This window comes from Neovison vison, chromosome 6 (assembly GCF_020171115.1).
Source record: "Neovison vison isolate M4711 chromosome 6, ASM_NN_V1, whole genome shotgun sequence".
Taxonomy (NCBI): domain Eukaryota; kingdom Metazoa; phylum Chordata; class Mammalia; order Carnivora; family Mustelidae; genus Neogale; species Neogale vison.
Genome location: NC_058096.1, coordinates 58,856,489 through 58,878,921, shown reverse-complemented (window position 1 = coordinate 58,878,921; position 22,433 = coordinate 58,856,489). Strand labels below are relative to the sequence as shown.

The window sequence follows — 22,433 nt, the reverse complement described above, 5'->3', positions numbered from 1 at the left end:
GGAGAAAGGGGAATGAAAACAAGACATACCAGAATGGCTGTAGCCATCTTAACATAAAGAAAACAAATATTAAAAGCAGACAGTCCATTCATCAAAATCAAAAGCTTCTGCACAGCAAAGGAAACAGTCATGAAAACAAAGAGGCAACCCATGGAATGGGAGAAGATATTTGCAAATGACAGTACAGACAAAAGGTTGATATCCAGGGTCTATAAAGAACTCCTCAAACTCAACACACACAAAACAGATAACTGTATCAAAAAATGGGCAGAAGATATGAACAGACATTTCTCCAATGAAGACATACAAATGGCTATCAGACACATGAGAAAATGTTCATCATCGCTAGCCATCAGGGAGATTCAAATTAAAACCACATTGAGATACCACCTTACACCAGTTAGAATGGCCAAAATGAGCAAGACAGGAAACAACATGTGTTGGAGGGGATGTGGAGAAAGGGGAACCCTCTTACATTTTTGGTGGGAATGCAAGTTGGTGCAGGCACTTTGGAAAACAGTGTGGAGATTCCTCAAGAAATTAAAAATAGAGCTTCCCTATGACCCTGCAATTGCACTAGTGGGTATTTACCCCAAAGATACACATGTAATGAAAAGAAGGGCCATCTGTAGCCCAACATTTATAGCAGCAATGGCTGTGGTCGCCAAACTGTGGGAAGAACCAAGATGCCCTTCAACGGATGAATGGATAAGGAAGATGTGGTCCATATACACTATGGAGTATTATGCCTCCATCAGAAAGGATGAATACCCAACTTTTGTAGCAACATGGATGGGACTGGAAGAGATTATGCTGAGTGAAATAAGTCAAGCAGAGAGAGTCAGTTACATGGTTTCACTTATTGGTGGAGCATAACAAATAGCATGGAGGACATGGGGAGTTAGACAGGAGAAGGGAGTTGGGGGAAATTGGAAGGGGAGGTGAACCATGAGAGACTATGGGCTCTGAAAAACAATCTGAGGGGTTTGAAGCGGCGGTGGTGTGGGAGGTTGGGGGAACCAGGTGGTGGGTATTATAGAGGGCACGGCTTGCATGGAGCACTGGGTGTGGTGAAAAAATAATGAATACTGTTTTTCTGAAAATAAATAAATTGGAAGAAAATTAACATACATAAAAAAATTAATAGGCCTATTCAAAAAAATAATGAATACTGTTATGCTGAAAATTAAAAAAAAAAAAAAGCAAACAGTCCAAAATATCTTTCTAATTACTAAGCTGACCAGGGCTGGACCATGATAGTCCAGTCTTTTGGAGTTAAATCCTGGAGCAGTGACCATGAGAATGGAATTGAAAGGGACTAGGGGTGGGGCAGGGAGAGAAGCACTGGTTGGACCATCAGTTTGAGACTGTTTTGTGAAGGTAGGACTTCTTGCTTGAAATCTACTAGGAGGTTATAAATGGATCCTGAAGTATAAAAAGAATTTGGTAAATAACTAAACATCTGTCCACCAAGGGTGTGACATGGTCCCTTGAGAAAGCTCCCATTTTCCAAAATTTTCAAATGAAAGGAGATTTTAGTATAGAAATAAAATTCAGGGGCGCCTGGGTGGCTCAGTGGGTTAAGCCACTGCCTTCGGCTCAGGTCATGATCTCGGGGTCCTGGGATCGAGTCCCGCATCGGGCTCTCTGCTCAGCAGGGAGCCTGCTTCCTCCTCCTTCTCTCTCTACCTGCCTCTCTGCCTACTTGTGATCTCTCTCTGTCAAATAAATAAATAAAATCTTTAAAAAAAAAAAAAGAAATAAAATTCAAGATTCCAAAGTTACTGACTACAAAAAAAAAAAAAAGACTCAAAATCTGGCACACATAGAGATTAGATCTATATGATGTATATATAGACATGCATGCTTCAATAATTTTGTTGAAGGGAGAAGTCATTGAAAACATTTGGTGGTTGGTATTCTTACACTGGGCTTCTGTGAATCCCTGAACATTGTTTACAAAGATTTTTACCGGAAGGGTGGAAGCACAGCATTGATCAGGCACAAAGAAGGTCTCTAAAGGTTAAGTACTACTACTCTGGGAATAATCTTGAGGGCATTTAAGAAAGACCAGAAATCATAAAACTCAGATGGTTATCAGATAGGCATTTCCTAACCTATGCAATGTCTGAAGACAGAAGTGAATCCCTATCTGTGCAGAGACTGGCACATGTTGTGTTAACAATTCTTTAATCTACATTTAAAAAAAAACACTGTCTTAATTTTGGGGCTTTGACTAAACCATAAATAAGGTATAGAAGATTTTTTTAAAATATATTATTTGTAAATAATCTATGGCCAAAAAGAAACAGCTGGGCTGAGCTAGCTGGTTTGTAACTCTGCATAGGCAAAATAGCCAGGACGTGGCTTTTTTTTTTGTTTTTTTCACTTAAAACATCAGAAAGAGTTGGATAAATAAATATGATAAATTATATTTATATCAGTTTTTAAACATACCACCCCCCTCTTTTGGTTTTTATGTGAATGATAAATTAGGTCTTTTAATCAAATGGAATAATATATTTCTGTCTTCTGGAATGAATTTTATTTGGGGGATGATTCACAGAAGGTTGATCAACTACCATGTAATTACAAGCGGCACTATAGCAACAAGATTATTATGTCAACACAGTGGATTCTTAAAAGTTAAGAGCAAGAAAAACAATTTGAAAAACATATTCAGCATTTTTGAGCACTCTTTTTTTTTTTTTTTACAGTTTAATTGGCTAAACAGAAAGCGGTCTTGGTTTCAGGTTATTGGTGGACATTCAAGTTTATCAGACATTTCATGCCTATAACTTCTAAAGGAATGAATGAATTTGACCCAAATCTAGTCACTACTGAAGTAATTGAGAGATAACTCGAGCATTATATCTTGAAACAAAATCCCTGCAGTCTTGAAACAATACATCAGTGGACATACTTACTCACGCAGTCATTCATAGTCAAGTTTTTATCTAAAAACTTTCTTTTAAGTCTTTCAATTAAGCTTGGTTTGTGGCTAAAGATTATTGAGAGAAATAGTTTCATAAACTTTTTTTTTTTTAGTTTATAACTAATCTTTACTCAAAGTGGGTATGAGTCTCACAGTATGCCGACTACGGTAGTCCCGAAGTCCGTCGCTCACTCCACATCTGGTTAATAGACACCAGGTGTTATCTTAACCATGTGAAGGTCACAGAGCCACTAATTTGTTTGCAGTAAATATTTAAACTGTTGCATGAAAATAATACACACTGGGTAGGAAAGTTGAAAATTAAAGCTAAGCTTAGCACTCAGATTCTGCGGATACCATCATCTGATCAAGTTGTCCAAACAATTAGAATGTGTGTATATAAACTTACACTGTAAAAGAAAAACTGGGGAGGGGAAAAGGCTTTGCAAAGATTTTAGATAAGAATAAGAATTCAGGGCATGGAATTTGGGGGCAGGAGTCATTGAATTTAGCATACAGTAATATATACAGGAAGCTCAAAGTCAAGGGCAGGACTAGTTGAATGAAAATTTTAACTACGCTTCACTTGCTAAAAGGAACATTACAAATCTCTGCTGGATGGCAATCTCAAAGGCCAGGCACCAAAGGACATAAACAGCTGTACTCAAGAAAATTCAGTGCAATTCCTTCTTTTTTTCCAATAACTGTTTTGAGAATTTCTATGGCAGAAGTTTACATGTAGTCCATCATGCATTTTGCCTTGTTTTGTTTGTTTTTTTGCTTAGCAGAGGGACAGAAGAAGAGAGCAGATGTGGTATAGCAGGAGAGATTCTCAAGACAGCTCAAGGCCAACTTTGAAAACAAATTTAAGTGGGGCTTGGGGTTTGTTCACCTTTCTCCATCTTATGCCTTATAGTCAAACACTTTAACTGCACAGTTTTGGAATTTGGAAAAAGAGAATGGAAATCATTCCTGCAACCTTCTCATTTTATATATGAGCACTGAGACCCACAGAAGTTGAAGGATTTACCCAAGATTAAAGGATAAACTGATTGTAGAACTAATGAGAAAATAGGTCTTCTAATTGTTGATGTCACCAAACATGTATATTTATAGAATATGCATATATTACATATATATATATATATATATATATATATATATATATATAAAATCAAGAGACTGAAATCAACCATTCAGTGAGTAAATTACCAAAAGCACAAGAAAACAGTTCTAGCCAGGTGTCTCCTCCATTTACTAGTGGAACTCATTCTGGCAAAAAAAAAAAAAAAAAAATCATTTAACTCCTGCTTTCTTTTCCACAATGCTTGCATCCCAGGGAACTTTGGGACTGGTGAATCCACCTCACTACATGCAACTACTCAGATGAAAGCTGTATTCTGACTCCAAAGCAGGGGACTAGAAGTAAGAAGCCCGTTCATAAAGCTATCGTGTTGTGCATAAAAAAATCATTCATTCCATAACTTCAGCTTAAGTACTTGGGATAACACATTTAAGAAGATGATGTTCTTCCTCTTCATTTATTTTTTCTTTTGTATGACTTGCCACCTAATGAAGTTTGTGGTAATAAAATCACCTTTACTGCATCTAGTTTAAATGCCTTTGGGAAAGCTTCGTAGGGAAGCAGCATTCTGAAGGTTTGCAAATCTGAAGGGAAATGAGCTGTGGTAACACAGGGAGTTCCTAGTATGAACGGACTTCTCATGAAGTAAGTGGACTTTTTAACAATTAAGCAGTGGGATCAGTGGAAAGTTACTCTGGTCATCATTCCTGCAAAATTAGTGGACCTCTTAATACAGGTGAACAGAAGCTACCACAAGCCAGTTATCTCTCCCGAGGAAAGAGATTTATGATAAGAATTTTATACTCTGCTCAGGGAGGAAGAAGATAAGGGTCTTTGCCTTGAAATAGTGGAAGAGACTGTCTATATCACTTCCTGTCCTCTTCTGGACATCCTTAGAATGTACATACATTTAGAGTTATCCTGCTGAGGCTAGATTAAGCAAACAGACAATATTTATATCAATCCAAGTCTCAAATATTAGTAGAATTTATCAATTTTTATTTGCAGTGGTGTTTATAAAGAGTCCAAGCAATATTTGGATAACTAGAGGCAGAGAAGAACAAAATATGTAAGTTGTTGCTGACTCTAGATAAAGTAGAAGGACCACTGTGTAAAATCATTAGTAACGAGGAGAGCTGAAAACCAGTGAACCAACATAAAAAGCTGTTTCCCAATCTCTTTGGTGAACTGGCATAAACACAAAATACAAGCAAAAATAATTTTATAAATACTAATGTTTTCCCAGTTATTTTCACCGCACGATTTCTAGAGAATTATGACATTGAGGGACAGGAAATTTTCTCTTCTTACAGCAAGTTCAACTGTATACACTAAAAGGAGTAAAGAGGAAGAAGCATTGTTGGGACTTTTTTGATCCAACATAGTAAGAAAGTTACTGTTTGTTAAAATAGTAAAATCATTAAGCTGTAGGTTGACCTGCCTGCCTTTGGTACTGTTTATGCTTTCAGCCTCTGTAATACACTGAAAAGTTTTAAATGTAATTTTCATAACCTAATGCTACTCTAAGGTATCATGTTTTTATATTAAAGGCCATCTTAAACATTTCCAAGGGTGGGGCTACCTCAGCTGGTGTTTCCACTTGCTGACTCCCAAGAAGGTCTTGACAGAATAGCATGAAAGAAACTAGCCTTCTTTTCTAATCACATGGAATCATGAGCTGTTAGTCACTTAGCACAAATTACTATGACATGACTCTTGGAGATCCAAGACTGCTCCCCAGCTTTATTTGGGCTGCTGTTCAGAGCAAACAACCCAATCGTTAAGAGGCTCTGAAATATTATGTGGTCTGGCCAGTGTTTGTGAAACTCTCCACCTCGAAGCCTCATTTCAGCAGATAACCAGCATGGCCATGTTAAGCACAGCCAACTTCAATGATCAGAAAATAACCCGATAAAACCCACCACAAAGTCCACGTTGCATTAAGCTTCAAAAAATGAGGAAGCTCTCCTGAGAAGATGCGGAGGACATGGCCCTGCATCTTGGGTCTTGGTGTTTGCTGTGGCGTGCTAAGAAGTTCAATGTCACCAAGAGGCAGAAAGAAAAAGAAACACAATGAGTGGTGATGGGAAGCAAATCAGAGACAAGGATCGTTTGGGGACCCAAGTGGAAAATCAGGCGGAGACAGGTAAGAACAAACAAACAAAAAAACAACAACAAAAAAAACAACGTCCCAAGGGCAAACAGTACTCACGATGCAGCAGAGAATGCAGGAAAAGATGCCAGCTGATTTAAATGCTACAATCTCAGTGTCAGTTATATGTCACAAAGAACGACTCTCTTTTGTTACAAAGAATGACTCCAGAACTATTTTTTTCCATTATAAATTAGTGAAGGATTCTAACAAGGAATTGTCTGAATAGCATAAAGTAATATATACCATCAGCATGCATATTTCTATTTAAAAAGTATCTAATGACCAGAACTTATGCAAATTTATACTGTGTGAAGTAGGAAGTCATAGGTAAGTGGAACTTCATTGAAAAAAAACACCGAAAAACAAAAAAACAACTGGCGCATTCCTGTTTACTACTGACCCTCTTCAGTTGTTGTTGTAATTGTTCCCTCATGGACTCAGGACAATTGTCCAGCTGGGTCTTCTGCTCGGAGTAAAGCTCCTGAAGCCTCTCTAGTTTTTCCCTTTCAGCATCAAGCTTTACCTTCTCCTGAAGTTCAGAAATCAGAAAATAGAAGAATAGAAATTACCTTCACACCCAAAGCAGGCATTAGTGAACATTTCCCAAGGATAACACCAACACACACACACACACACACACACACACTCTCACACAAACATACACACACGCCCGCACTATATCCTATGCATGTAGAAACATATCTAGTTAGTGACTAAAATAAGGGGGAAGTGGAAGTAAAGACAAGGGGGCTCCATTTCTGTATTCTTTTCTGTATTCTTAAAACACGGTCCACATCACTGGGTACTGACAATGACTGACTGACTTCCTTCCTTCCTGCCACCATGTTTAAAGTGGAAGAAGCTGGTCAATGGTCAACAAAGGACAAAAGAAATGCCAACCAAATTTATAAGATAGCCTTACAAAGAGTCCGTTGGCAGAGACCAAGGCAAAGGAAAGCCGGCATTTACCTCAAGTATAGTCGTGGTCCAATTTGCTCACGGCATTTGTTAAGCAAGCTTTGCAAATTACTGTAATTTTATTTTCAGACCAGAAGCATGCCAGGTATACAAGTCGACACCCTGGTCACCTGAAACAGGTCTAGCTATCTGGCAAACTTCAAAGCTTAAGCAATTAGAAAATCTGATTCTAAGGCTGAGAGAGCAGGGAAGGAGGCAAGCCTGACAAAGAAGCGAAGGGAGGCATATCACGCAGTTTGGATACACCGACACATGACATTTACTGTGGAGATGAAGACTTCTCTACATTCACAGATATAAAAAAACACTTGAAACATGGACTGTGGAAAAAAGGAGAGAACACCCAGGTGTCAGAAAATAGAAGAGAAACGTGGAGATAACACTAAATCCTTCCCTAGTCACACAGTCCAGAGGGATGCTGGACATGCTCTGGGGTCCACCAGGCAAATCCTATAATAGTGATTACATGGCCTTCCATGTCACCTTTTAAATTGAGAAAAAATACTCCAACCTGTTTAGTGCCTGTCTTCCCAACCTGGGTGCCCTTTATGATGTTCTAAAGCCTTGAAGCAAATTTTAGACCTGATTCTCCCCTGTTATAACTCTGTCAGCCTACACAGAAGCTCTTCGTGAGGGATGCCAGGTGGCTCAGTTAGCTAAGCGTCTGCCTTCGGCTCAGGTCATGATCCCAGGGACTTGGAGTCAGGCTCCCTGCCCAATGGGGAGTCTGCTACTTCTCCCTCTTCCACTCTCCCTGTTCATTCTCTCTCTTACTCTCTCTTAAATGAATAAATAAAATCATTAAAAAAAAAAAAAAGCACTTCATGAAGCACTACCATGATTTGGCCCTCATTAAGCACAGTGACCACCCCCTTACTCTCCTTGCCTTATTCACCCTAACTGCAGACAGCAATAAAACTGGCCTCTAAGCTTGATCAGAGAAGGATTTTTTTTTTTAAGGATGCAGCTCTCAAACAGTCCCATAAAATTATACTGACTATAATTTCTTCATCCAAATGGCCATGATTTCCCATGTAAACAAATCTTTAGATTCTTTATAAAAGAGGCTATGGTTTAAATGGAAAACTATAGGACATAAATAGCTATACCAGTTCACTTAGGTGTCCATTTTTGGCAGAAAATTTCTAAATGTCAAGGGCCGTTTAGAAATGCGTATTCAGTTTTTGTTTGTTTTAAATATTTTATTTATTTATTTGACAAAGAAAGAGAGACAGCGAGAGAGGAACATAAATAGGGGAGAGTGGCGGGGGGAGGGAATGGGAGAGGGAAAAGCAGGCTTCCAGCTGAGCAGAGAGCCCAGTGAGGGACTCGATCCCAGGACCCTGGGATGATGACCCAAGCTGAAGGCAGAGGCTTAACAACTGAGCCACCAGGTGTCCCACGTATTTAGGTTTAGAAGTGCAGTTTTTAACCCTCAAAATGATTAAATACGGAAGTGATAAAACTGAGAATCCTACTTCATCTATCAATTTTAAAATGTTTCTGCAGGGGGCGCCTGATGGCTCAGTGGGTTAAAGCCTCTGCCTTCGGCTCAGGTCATGATCCCAGCCCCACATCCAGGTCTCTGCTCAGCAGGAAGCCTGCTTCCTCCTCTCTCTCTGCCTGCCTCTCTGCCTGCCTCTCTGCCTACTTGTCATCTCTGTCTGTCAAATAAATAAATAAAATCTTAAAAAAAAAATGTTTCTGCAGGGGTCCCTGGGTGGCTCAGATGGGTTAAGTGTCTGCCTTCAGCTCTGGTCTTCATCTCCAGGTCCTGGGATCAAGTCCCTATCCCCTGAGTCCTCGGGCTGCCTGCTCACTGGGGAGTCTGCTTGCTTCTCCCTCTGCCTCTCCCCTCTGCTCGTGCCTTCTCTCCCTCTCTCTCTCAGATGAATAAATAAAATCTCTAAAAAAAAAGTAAAAAATAAAATGTTTCTGCAACTGAAACTTTTGCAGACTATTCAGAAAGTTTCCTCCATCTTTTCTGGCACGTGTACACCCTGTGCAACCCCCCAGTGCAGGAGGTAGAGAGGGGCAATGGCTTGGAACATAGAGTGAAGGATCATCACATGTTCATTCACAGGAAAGCTGAATCTTCAAGGACCAGTCAGATTTAGCCTTTAGTTTCAGAATGAATCATTTTTCCCTTTAATACAGCCAGCAATATAGAACACCAGTCGTCCTTTGGATAAAAAAAGGTGTTATTTCTTCTGTGTGTGGATCAAAGATTGCCCTATTTACACAGCAAAAGAATTTTATCCAAAAGAGTTCTATTTGTAGATACTGTATCACTGGATTTTGCACCAATTCTAGTTCCAAAAAGAAAGTTAAAAAAGAGAAACAAAGAAAGCAAAAAAGCAAGAAAGAAACCTATCCAATCCCCTTAAATACCAAATGTGCAAAACTGTAAAATTTAAAGTTATATTTGACAGAGCACATTGATAGGATATTTGATTATATGGAAAGGCACTGGCCTGAAACCCAGGTCTCAAATCTGAAGAAATAACCAAACTAGGCCTCTGCGCTCCCCATTTTGTATTACTACTAATAAGCACAGATAACGAAGAAAAAGTACCTTATGTTTACATAGCACCTTCATTCTGAGGTGCTCAAAATGTTTTGCAAGTCCATACAAGGGGGCAGTGAGAAGACTAATGCAAGAGGGCACCACCAGAACCTTCTGCTTCTCTGGTTTACAGGTAATGCTATGAGCAAGACTTGGGTCTCAGAGCAAAAGCTTAGTGGGGCCAAAGCGAGGGCAAAGGAAGGGAAGGGCAAGGATGAAAGGACCAGTAGCAGGTGGGCCTGGCCATCAATCATGGAGGACCAGAGACGTGATATCACGCCCATGTCAGTCAGTTGGCCAACTCAAGCCAGAAAGAATTTAATATTCCTACTTTCTATTTATTGCCCAGAAAGTTTTCAAAGGAAAATTAGCTCTAGGCAACTAGTTAATTAGACCTGAAAATATCACCTTCTACGGTGAAGACAAGTATATGGACAAATTAGATAGCATTTCAGGGTTCAGGGATTCTCGCTTTGACATGCAAAATATGAAAACTGGCTGTTACTTCCTTTCCCCAGATTTAAACTGGTACACTTGCCTATTACAATTCTTACAGGCTCAACAATTTCTAAATTCTAAAAAAGAATTCTAAATTCTAAAAAATTTCTAAATTTCTAAATTCTCAAAAACAATTTCTAAAGGCCAAGTTGGCAGAGAGCTTAACTTTTTTTTTTTTTAGGATTCATGAATCTGTTTTCAAGAAACAAGTACATTTAAGTGAGTTGTAATGAACTTTAAATTAAATAAAATTTAAATTAAATTTTCAATAAATTTATTAAATTTTAATGAGCAAATTTAATAAATTTGTATTAAGTTGAACAGATTTAAGTTTACTGAAAAAAATCAGATGACAAGGAATTGGAAAACCCAGATGCACAAGGGGGCATTTGTAAAACCAGGCACAGAATGTGATTCACCGGAGATGTGGCTGTGTCTGTTCGCACTGCTCTTGCACGGATTTGTCATTATGTACTGGCAAAAGCCATGTGGGTCACAAATTCATTGCCAGATTCTGCCCTTTCTTTATGTTTAAGACTGATGTTCCTAAAGTGTATATATGACCAACAGTAATTATTCACAGCAAATTAAAGCAGAAATCAGTATATAAAATCGGGCTTCTATACACTTGAGTTGTTTATTCACTCACCCAGGGACTATAAGTAGAGAAAAGAGGGAGCCTGGATTGTCTAGGTTGCTCAGTTGGTTAAGTATCTGCCTTTAGCTCAGCTCATGATCCCAAGACCCTGCGATTGAGCCCCACATTGAGGCCTCTGCTTAGTGGGAGGCTGCTTCTCCCTCTCCCTCTGCTCACTTTCTCTATCAAATAAATAATAAATAAAATCTTAAGAAGAAAGAAAGAAAGGAAGAAAAGAGGACCATACTCATGAAGTATGGTCCAGTTAGCTCTGTGGTTCTTAGTCTGGACTGCACATTAGACAAATCTGGGTGAACTTTAAAATATACTATTTTCCAAGTCTCCATGCAGTCAGACATTCAGGAGCAAAATAGGGTATGAGCATTTAAAAAAATCCCTTCATGTTCTCTCATATATAGCCAGGTTGGGAACCCCTGAATGAGCTACCCAGAATGATGTGGAGAGGCAAAGGCAATTAACAACAATTCGAGTTTTTTAAATGAAGACATGGGACATTAATACACAAGGCACCAAAGAGTGCTCTTCAAATATTTGGCTTAATGGCTTTACTTCACAGTACAAAAGGCCCTTTTACAAGTGACACTCCAATTGTACAAATTTTTATATTCAGATTAAATGCCTGAAGTAAACCAGACAAAAACTGTACCATGAGATTCCAATATCCAATGGACGTTCAGAGAGGAAGGCATTTCAAGCTCAGATGCAAAATGACTGTCTTCTAGTCAGACAGACGATCAGGAGTGTGGGTGAGTTTACCTTAACTAACTTGAACTTGTACACAAGAATTACCAATAATCTTTAATGAACTTAATGATCCAAAGCTCATCATGGGACCACTTTGCTGGCAATGTGGTTAGAAGACAGTAACAAGTTTCTCTCTTTTGAATTGTATTCTTGAAAGAAGAAGTTGAAATTTAACTTGTTGGCTCTATTTGAATTTCAATATTACACAAAAAATTCCTGAATCCCAGTGAAGACATAATTTTACCACATCTAAGTAATATTTGGTAAGCAGATGGTTCAAGATTACTCTGAAAAGATGCTTACTTTATTAGCTTGTGAGGCTGCCAGATAAAACAGAGAACACTCCATTAGCTTAGAATTTCAGATGAATGACAAATTATCTTTTAATATAAGTATGTCCCAAATAATGCTTAGGGCACAATTACACCAAACATTTTTCTCTGTTTATCTGAAATTCAAATGTACCTGAGCATCCTATATAAATATTTTATTATATATAAATATGAATATATATATATATATATATATAGGATGGGATGTATACAGGTTATTTATTTACTTATTTATTTGTTAAATCTGCTAACTCAGTTAGCTTAATAAAGATTTTCTTAAAACTTAAGGTCCATCTTTGTAATTCCCAAACATTTAGCACACGATCCAGCACATGCTAAGTATGTGGGTATGTTTCGTGAAACACTGGGTCAGGTTTGGAGTTGATGCAGTGATGTGTTTAAATTCATTCAGTACCTAAGCCAGCATTTCTAAGAGCAGTCGATCCAAAGTCCTTTCCATATACCCTGAGATTACTCTTCCTTCTAGTTCCTAAACCCTGTGGTTTGGGAGGTAGGCATCCTCATGGGTTCAGAGATTAGGCTATTGTTTTAGGTCCAAAAATCACTTATCTGAAATTCTTAAGACCAGATGTGTTCCAGATTTCAGAACATTCTCAATTTTATAGAAGTAATGCAGTTCATATAGCATACATTAAAAGGCATTTCTAGTAAGGTTTGGGCCAGTACCTAAAACCAAACACATTTCTATTTCTGCAACTACTTATGAATATTTACACAGGTGTGAATATCAGTCTAAGTCAGGTTTCGTAACCAACTAAATTTTGGTGCCAATCTTACAAAATGATTCCCCCCTCCCCCCAAAAGACCTTTTCAGATTTTAGAACTGCAGAGAAAAGAATATGGACCCATGTCAATGGATGCTGGAAAGCTGAGAACTCATTCTCTACATGCCTCTATAGAGGCACATCCTTATACTTCTTTCAGCAGATTGTTTTTTCCTTTAGCTTTGACATTTTAATTACACAATTGATGGGTTAATTTAGTGTGGAAAAAACTGGACAATCAGAACACTAGGGATTTCTATAATCAAACAACCACCAGAAAAAAGAACCCTAATCTGGAATCCTGTTGACTGAGTCCCCAAATCCCAAGATACTCTTCCACTTCCTCCAGCTAACTTTGAAATATAAGAAAGAGGCACGGGAAGGGCTGGGTCCCTTCTGAACACCGCCTGTGACTTGGCAAATTTCTGCACTCCAGAAGCATTAACACTCTGCTAAGGAATTCTGGGGCAGGCTCTCTCTCTTCCCCTGGCTCTAAAAGATGGGTGGAGCGGAAGTAACAGGTACCTTGGCAAGATAATAATGTGGGAATAAAATGTAGCCATTTTAGATACAATGATACATGCTTCCAGTAGGAGAATTTGTCAAATAACTTAAGATTTCTCTGTGGCAGGAGTTATATGGCGTGGAGTGATTTAAGCTTCAATTCACACCTTTAAGCCTGTTTAATTATAAACAAGGCCAGGATGGCAACAAAATATCATAATCTGTCTGTGTGAGGACAGATCCTAAAACAAAGAGTGGCTGAGCTTTATTTATGATGAACGTCTGGGTAACAGAAAGACTCTGAGACAAGACTACGGACACAGAGCTCTTTCCTTAACCATTTTACTGAATTTCAGGACAACTGACTATGGATTTTTGTATGCCAAAGAAGCAGAGATGAGACATAGATAATCATCATAGAGGAAATGGAAATTCCTTTATAATAAAGTAAAGGAAATTGGGAAAATATTTTTCGTCTGGAATTCTTACTGCAGTCAGAACGAGGCAAAGACAGAAGGAAAACTGACCTGAACAAATGGAGGTGTGCCTGCTCTGCTGTGGCCTCGGCTGGGCTTGGCCGTGGGCTCAGGGACAGCAAAAGGGAAGTCAAATCCACAACCAGGCCTCTGCCAGCAAGGGGCTTCATGATCCTGGTGGCTTCTCTGCTCTGTTGCCAAGCTCATTAGACTGAATCAGTTCACTGGGGCAGAGGTTAACAATTCTCTCTCCTTTTACTAGCCCCAAGAAAACACTATGGCCTCTATGCTGTTTCATCAAATAAATATCCTTTCTGGACTTACATTCGAGTCAGATACTTATATTTGTTCAGAATTTATCTATGTTCATAAAGACTCTATTTGTGATGAGGCTACCGTCTGAGCACTTAGCCCAGAGCCACATGGAAATGGGCTTCTTGATGTTTGTGACGGTGGAACCCATAAAGGCAGAGAAGAGTCAGCTCAGGGAGCCACCGCAAAAATGTTCAATAAATATATAATTGATTACATTGTCTATATTTTCTGTTGTCTATATTTTCGACTGTTTATATTTTAGATGGTAACGTATAATAAATAAGTCATCTATAACATTCAGGTTCCCCTCTGTATCTGAAAGTGGAGCGCTCCTAAGCTGAAACGGTATAAAGCAAAGAAGCAATTACCAGTAATTTACATGGAAAAAATGTTAATCTTTCCCAGACCCCCAAAATAACTTCTCTTCGGCTTTTCTGATACCTTAGGACACATCTTGCTCTTCTAACAGATACACCAAGTAAATGCAGATAAAGCACAGATGTCCACAGACACAGCTGGAAGCTGTGGGGGCTGGATGCAGAGATGCTGCTGTAGTTCCCAGTCAGGGGGCTAGGTGGCGCCACTCTGGCTGCTGGGGGTGTGAGGGCGCACTCCCGGCAGCACAGGCGCTGAAGGCTTTACACACGCTGAACGCTAGGGTCACGTCTCGCCGCCATTTTGCATAAAAGCGGAAATCCTCTTCGGATTTCTCTCAGCGAAAACAGGTGCTAACGGAGAGGTCTTTGGTAAGTGAGAAGCGTCGTAACGTGAACTTTCAAAAAAGTGAGTGACCGGTATATTAATTTATTACCAACTATCTAAAACAGAATGACAGTCCCCAAATCATTTAAGAGAAATACTACCAAGGACCGGCCTCGAGTGCCAAGGGAAAGATGCCGATCCTTTCACACCAGTATTTGAAATCTGAGGTGTCAGTAAGCCTTCCTCCTACGGCTCCAGGCCTTGTCTCCAAAACAGTAGGGCCAGGCTGACAGGACGTGCTACCGACATCTGAGGCGGAGCTTGCCCGGCAGGGATATCTTTCCAGGTTTTGGTTTTCTCATTCCAGTTTCCGACAGCAGCAACAGGTGTGTGGAAAAGGAAACGAGATCCCAAAGGGCAGAGGCCACTTCCTCCTTCTGTCTTGCACTCCCGCGGGGCTGGCCGCGTGACGGCGAGCCCACTGGCATGTGCACTGAAGCACACCATCCCAGATGGCCTGAGCTTGGCAGCGCGGAGCTCTCGCACAGGTGTCTGGCTCCGTGTTTCTGCTAAGGGCTTGCTGTTAGCAGGAGATCTAAGGACAGTATTGCCGAAGCATGCTGGGAGGTATGCTGGCCCGGGCTATGAGCCGGTAAACAATGGTGAGCACTGTCTGTCTCTATTTCACATGCCAGAGTGGGAAATCCATTCCTAAGAAGCCCCAAACACACGTAAAGTAGGAAATGCGATTTGTATGGGGACTCAAAGAACAACAGGGTGAACATAATCAAGATTGGAAGGGTCTGAAAGGGCTTTTTTGGAGAGCTAACAATGAACCTAAGCCCGGAAAGATAGACCAGACAAGATATGGAATACGGAAAAGGAATTCCAGGCATGGGAAATCGGTCTGCAAGGAAACAGACCTGGTAGGAGGTGGGGGACTCTTTAACAAATAGAAAGAAGGTCAGCACGCGCATGGTGTGAAGGAGGGGGGAGTGATGAAGGCCCACGAAACAAGTATATAAAATTTATATAAAATATGGTGGAACACAGATCAGAGTGATAGGATCTACTTTATGTATTTTTAAAAATCACTCTGGCTGCTGTGAAGAGAATGAACTGAAGGGAGGCAAGTAGAAATGGAAGGAAAGAAGAGATTCTGATGGTTTAGAAGAGAAGGCTGTTAGTGGAGATGCAGAGAAGCTGAAATCATTGAGAACTCTTAATGTGAGGGTGATGTCAATGTATACCCTAACAGCTGCATGAGTCGGTCCTTTACTTCAAGCCCCCCATGTCCCCTCTCCTATGCAGAGCCTCTGCCAAGCTTACCAGAACAATAATAGGAAGGATGGAGGGGGCCTCCTTTCTTGTTTCTATCCATATCCCTGGAGATCCACCTCTCCTTTAGAGCCACAGAATATAACACGACTTTCCCTGGGAGGTGGGATTAAGCATTGAAACCACTTGCTTCACTTTTGTGTCTCATGCTAATGATGGAGACAAACAGAATTTTCAGGCCATGACATGTGTGGGCTACACAAAGATTAATAACTACATGGATAAGGAAGGCAGAAAGTCTCATAAAGAACATGATACCCATTCTTCTGTCTCACAAGTTTACCAGTAGGACATAAAAATAAATACTAATAAGCACCCCAAACAAAGACATCTCATGGTTCCCACAGTTTCTTGCTGTTACCAGTGCAGAATCTTGGAAAACCAGAAGCGTCCTTTACTGCAGATCTAGACAATCAATCCTTTGACTTGGTTTTGGGCTTTTAAAGAAAAATATACCAACTACCCAAATGGATTCTTTACTATTTCAAAGTCTGGAGCTAGAAGAATATACAAAAAACTTAATTTGAAAAAGCTGGGTAGTTAATCTCGACAAGCAGGCAAGCAAGAAATTGATGTGTAGCTGTTAGTCTGACATCAATTTCTGACAATATAACTTTGAGCTCATTCTCTGGCACCAAGATCAAATGCCCTTATTTATAGGTCTCAAACAAAGAAGAGCCTAAAAAGGAAGCTGCATTCAGCAAAAATCCTTTCCACATATTACCCATCAGAACTTACTCAAACTGATTTTTTTCCCTTTTTCTCAACTTAGTGGAGAAGATAGTGAGCAAGGAAGAAATATGTTCAAGTTCGTTTGCGTTTTCCCTCCAAAACTGGAATTTCATTTTTTTAGGCTTAGTTTAGCTGTAACTAACTCAAAGTGTGAGAGAAAAGTAAAATATTTCCCAGAGGAAATAAACAAATAAACAGATAAAAACCCAACTACAACCCTGAATTCTAAAAGCTGCAAGTAATTTTTCCCACTTGCCGTAATAGGTATCAACTAATATTTAGGCTGTGGCCTGAAATGTATGAGTGAGACCTTTTCCAAGGTAAGTGTCAACCGTGTTTCCACCTGACAGTGTGTGAGGATTGCCTGACAACTCCAGTGCATTTGCCAAAGAGTAGTGCCCTTGCACTGAAGACAATGATAAGTCAGGACAAGGGCAATGAATGGTTCCCATTCAAATTCTTAATAAATAGAGAAATGAAAAAAGAAAAAAGGCAACAGCAGTTGAATGTGCTTAAGTCATCCCCATGGGATACAAGTGATTAAGAATAAACTTCTTATGCTAAAATAAATCTTTAAAAAACACAACACAATCAGAAGAGCAGAAAACCTGTTGGAAAAAAGCGATTCACTCATCTCAAGTAGGTTAAGAGGTCAGAAATATCAACTTGAAAGTTCTATGGGCTCTAGTCCCTTAGCATCCATGGCTCAAACCCTGACAGTTCTTTGTGAAGAACTTACCTCATCTTAAGACTTTCCCCTAGTACCACTGTTTCCAGGAACATGACACACAAATCCTAAACCATGGGAATTCATACAACATTTAGATTTGACCAAATGGAACCACCATATTGCCCCTAAAAATTGCAATCAAATATACTTTTCTCTTACCTTGGTCTTTTCACCAACGATGTTCTTTTCCAGTTCTGCTATTTTCCGATTTAGATGATCCAAAATTTCCTTCTCTTTCATGAGTTCAGTTGTTTCGGATTTCTGTTCTCCATCCAAAAGAGCACATTCCATATCCAACTGAGGACATAAAACAAAGCCCAGAGGTGTTTCACCTTCAGTGAGATTCTCAATTGCCCACTTTAGAGGTGCATTTTTAACAGCCACAAATTTCAAAAAGTACTATGGTATCAGCCAGACTGTAGGCTCTAGAGAACACTCCAGAGAGTTTAGGTGAGACTCAGAATTCCTATATAAGAAAGCTGGACAGCCTGCACTATATTTACTAAGAAATCTACCTATCATTTAATTTTTCTACTATAACTCCTTTTCTGCTAACTTCTCAATAATATTTTGCCTATTTGCTCACATTCAGACTCAAGCACAAACTATCTTGGGAGCAGCTGTGTCTGTCTTTGTCCACAGAGCTTGGGAAGTGAAAATTACACCCAGCCCAGCATGCAAGCGATGCATTCTTAGCAATGACAGCAGGAGGGACGTCCAGGGTCTGTGGATAAAATGACAGGTGAGCAGTCCCCTTCCACTTATAGCTGTCTACATCATCTGTGAGTATATACATGGTAGGCAGAATCATTTGCTCCATCTCACTCCATGGAGTTAGTATGAAAACGGTCCATTTCTCTTATTATATAATAGACTATGTGTCTGTCTCCTCTCTGGTTTGCAAACCTCTAGAAAGCTGGGTCTATGTTTTCTTTACATATAAAACCCCCTATATTCTGACATGATGTCCAGCTCATAGTAAGCATACTCAGGAAATGTTTGTTGGATTTGAACACGGACACCTAAATATATGGGACCTCAATTGACAGATCTGTAGCAAGTCAGAGAGCATACACTAGTTGAGACAAAACTGGCTATACCCAAAGTACATCAAAAAAGTCTCATCTGGGGTGGCTGGGTGGCTCAGTCATTAAGCATTTGCCTTCGGCTCCGGTCGTGATCCCAGGATCCTGGCATCGAACCCCACATCAGGTTCCCTCCTCCATGGGAAGCCTGATCTCCCTCTCCCACTCCCCCTGCTCATGTTCCTTCTCTCTCTCTATCTCTGTCAAATAAATAAATGAAATCTTTAAAAAAAAAAAAAGTCTCATCTGACTTAAGAAAAAAAAAAGACAAGGAAAAAACTTTTTTAAAAAAGGTATTTTTACCCTAACATGGACCTACTGAAAGAAAATACTAACTCATGTTGATTTCTATGTATTCTGCTTCCAAAGCTATGCCTTAATAGGCAGTAATATTTTTAAGCTAAAGGAAAGTGAGAAAAAAGAGAGGGGTAAAACACCAACTCCTGTTTTATACCTCTCTGGAAGATTCATCCATCTGGTCATTGATATCTTTGATTTTTTGTTCAAGTTCCTCGAGGTTATTCATTATTGCTATCCGGGTCTCTTCCATTGCAGCCAACTCCTGAATCCTTTGTTCTTCGTTTATACCCTCAGGGGTCTGCAATTAATCAACACAGAAAAGGGCTATTCACACTTTAATTCCAGAATCGCCCAATTTACACACCAGTAGGAAGTCTGGGGTTTCACAGTCTCAGTGCCTCTTTGGATTCTAAAAGCATCCTTGTGATTGTTCTGTTGCAATTCTGCATTTTCCCACAAATCCTCAGCAGTGAAGGTCTTAAATTACCTCATACAAACCAAATTAAATTCACCCATTCATATTCTTTTGAAGTTGAAATAACTAAGTTGGTACAGATGAGGAAGTCGGGATCCATTGAGATTGTAGTGACATATCTTAAGGTCATAGAGAAAAGTTTGGCACAGCAAGGAACTAGAATCTAGACAAGACTTTTGACATCTTCCTCGGGGATATCTTGGACATGATGCTACCTTCACTCCAAGCTCCATATTCTCTCCCATCTCCAAGTAAGCACTGCTCCTACAACAGTTTCCCGAATCTCTAGCTGTATCCTGGGCCCCACCACTAGTGTTATCTGTGAATGGGCATTCATGCTTATTTGTCTCCTTTCCAACACATGGTGGAAAAGCAAGGGCACGATACACTTGGCCGCTCTTACCTCAGTGTTCCTTGAAGTGAATGACCAGGATAATACAGGCCTTATTACTTTGGTGATTCCCAAAATCACTGAAAACTATACACTTAATATGACATTAATTCATGTTTCAGTTCTTGTGTTCACACATTACAATCTTTATCCTATGGCACCTTTTTCTTATATAATGTTTAAGACACTAACTGGGCCAGTGGGCTTCTCTGACACAAAATATAACACTGGTCACTTCACAGAAAAGAACTTGAGTTCCTTGGCAAGGAATGAGAAAGTCAGGAAAAAAACTGAGTAAGAGAGGACATACTTATACCCCTGAACAGAGTGATGACAGGTGCCCAGGGAAGAAAGGAGCACTTGGGATCATATACATGCAAACTGGGATGGCCTATTGTTGAAAATCGCCTCTTTCAGCCATCTCAGGTAGTTATCCTAGATACCAGCGATCAGTCTTTCTCTAAGTCCGGGGATGCTGGGGTAGAGGTACACCACTTACTCAATTTTTATCTCTTTTTGAAAAAGAAATAATTTTTCTGCATTAGTAAGTCAGCCATGAAACAATTTCACAATTGGACATTAAACACAGCAGCCTCAATAAGTAAATTATTGAAGATTACTCATTAGTCAGTGCCAAGAATATTCATATTAACCAAAGAAATAATTAACATTTGGTATACCACATGAAATTCATTTGATGTGTTTAATGATCTTGAAAATAACTTCAAGAAGAGAGCCAGCATGTGGTCTTCCTTATTCACAGTCTTTATTCTTTTCCCATTTTCACTGCCCCTTAATGAGATCAAACAATTGAGATGTCACAGTATCTCAGGGTGATTAGCAAAGGTACACAGGCCTTCCACGCTTTGACATTTAGACTCCTAATTGCCATCTTAAACGCAGTGTCTTGCCAATTAATAAAACAACCGCTGACCTTTTTATCACAATGAATCTCATTGTCTTAGTACTCAGGTGGCTGTTTTAGGGTATGAGGAAGGCCCGTAACAGTGAATGGCATTCCAAAATCACTGACGAGTAATCCTAGCAGGAAAGGCCCAAGAAGGCCAGTATCCTGTTGGGTGAACATTTCATATTGGGTTTCAGCTGCCAGCATGGTTTAAAAATATCTCTCACTGGTGGAAGTCAAGCATTAAGAGCAAACAAAAGCTGAGCAATCTCCATACCCTAAGCTTTCTAAGCAAGTGGCGGGTGAAGAAAGGTGACAGTGGCGATTATAAACGTCTAACTCCAAGTTTCTAAACAACTGACCACAATGGGCACTGTAGATAATAGACCACTTGAAAGGCTGTTTATAACCATCAGTGCTATCTAGGAAATGGTCGTTCATTTTTGTTACTTATAAAAAGTAAAATCTTCAAAAGGCATTCCAAAACTGAATGGTTGGTGATGGAATGGGATGAGCGTACTGTTTACACACATAGGAGCATTCCCAAATACTCCATCTATGAGGTAACCCGATCTCCACAGACAAAGGGGAGGGACGGTAGAAATGAGACACTTTGTTTCTGCTCCCCCCCCACACACAAATCTCCTTAGAAACTCCTTGCACCCAGAGGAAGGTGCAAGTGTTAGGATTGTCCACTGTAGACAGAATGATTACTCAACAAGAGAAGAGGGAAAAAATTCTCAAAGAAAAGAACTTTTTTTTTTCTCAAATAACAATATGAGGTGATGGATGTTAGCTAACCTTAGCTAAACTAGCTAACTAGTTAGCTAAACTAAGCGTGGCAATCATTTCACGATATTTGTAAGTCATGTCACAAGGCTGTACACAAAACACACAAGTGCTGTACGTTTGACTTATATCCTAACACTACAGGAAAAAAGAACAGTGAGCTACTCTCAGCTTTCACCTCAGGTGCCAGAAGACAGGTTCACAAAAGCCAATTAAAATGAGCGTATTCCGGGGTGCCTGGGTGGCTCAGTCAGTTAAGCATCTGACTCAGTTGGGGTTCAGGTCATGATCTCAGGATTGTGAGATCGAGCCTGGCGGCAGGCTCCACGCTCAGTGGGGAGTCTGCTTGAGAGTCTCTTTCTCCCTCTCCCTCTGCTCCTCCCCCTTTGCTCTCACTTTTTCTCTCTAAAATAAGCAAATCTTTAAATATTAAATTAAATTAAATGTGCATATTTCTAAGGTCATCTGTATCTTTATGTGTTAGCTAAAACTAAGCTCCAGAACAGTAAGTCTCAGGTTTCCTAAATATCATCAAAATCTTTGTTTCCTTAAATCAATGGATCTGTCATATTCTTCTCCTCTGCATTTGGTCCTTAGATCGATTAATAACAAACACTGTCCTTTGCTAAGTAAATGAGTTAGTGAGCAGATTACTAAGAAGAAAAGCATCTAAAACAAATGCTCATTTAATAAAACACTCTTCTATCTGCTGTCCTGGGATGACATATATCTTTCTCTGAAAAGTCATACAGGCAAACCTCCGTCCTTGGAACTCATCCCCTCCCTCACTCCCTGCCTAAGCTGCTGCGAGGTAACCAGAGGCGCCTTTGTTATTTCCTGTCTCTAAAGGATGCACAGTCTTACATGTCTGGCCACAACGGAGGTTGCTTGAAGCTTTAGAGGCGTCCTTTTCCACAAAAGCATATTTGGGCAATCAAAAACATCTGCCATGAT

At 39.8% G+C, this 22,433-nt stretch overlaps 1 protein-coding gene across 11 annotated transcripts in view; it reads right to left on the bottom strand.

Moving 5' to 3' along the window:
- The window catches only part of PHLDB2 (pleckstrin homology like domain family B member 2), a 224,750-nt gene that overhangs the window by 39,748 nt on the left and 162,569 nt on the right, over positions 1-22,433 (bottom strand). For 9 of the 11 annotated variants that reach the window (XM_044251370.1, XM_044251371.1, XM_044251367.1 and 6 more), the window contains 3 exons: positions 19,072-19,215; positions 17,692-17,829; positions 6,575-6,703 (listed from right to left, as the gene is read on the bottom strand). In XM_044251370.1, coding sequence (XP_044107305.1) covers positions 6,575-6,703; positions 17,692-17,829; positions 19,072-19,215 — 411 coding nt within the window. The remainder of the gene's footprint in view (positions 1-6,574; positions 6,704-17,691; positions 17,830-19,071; positions 19,216-22,433) is intronic. The other 2 variants (XM_044251372.1, XM_044251375.1) reach the window with 1 other exon arrangement.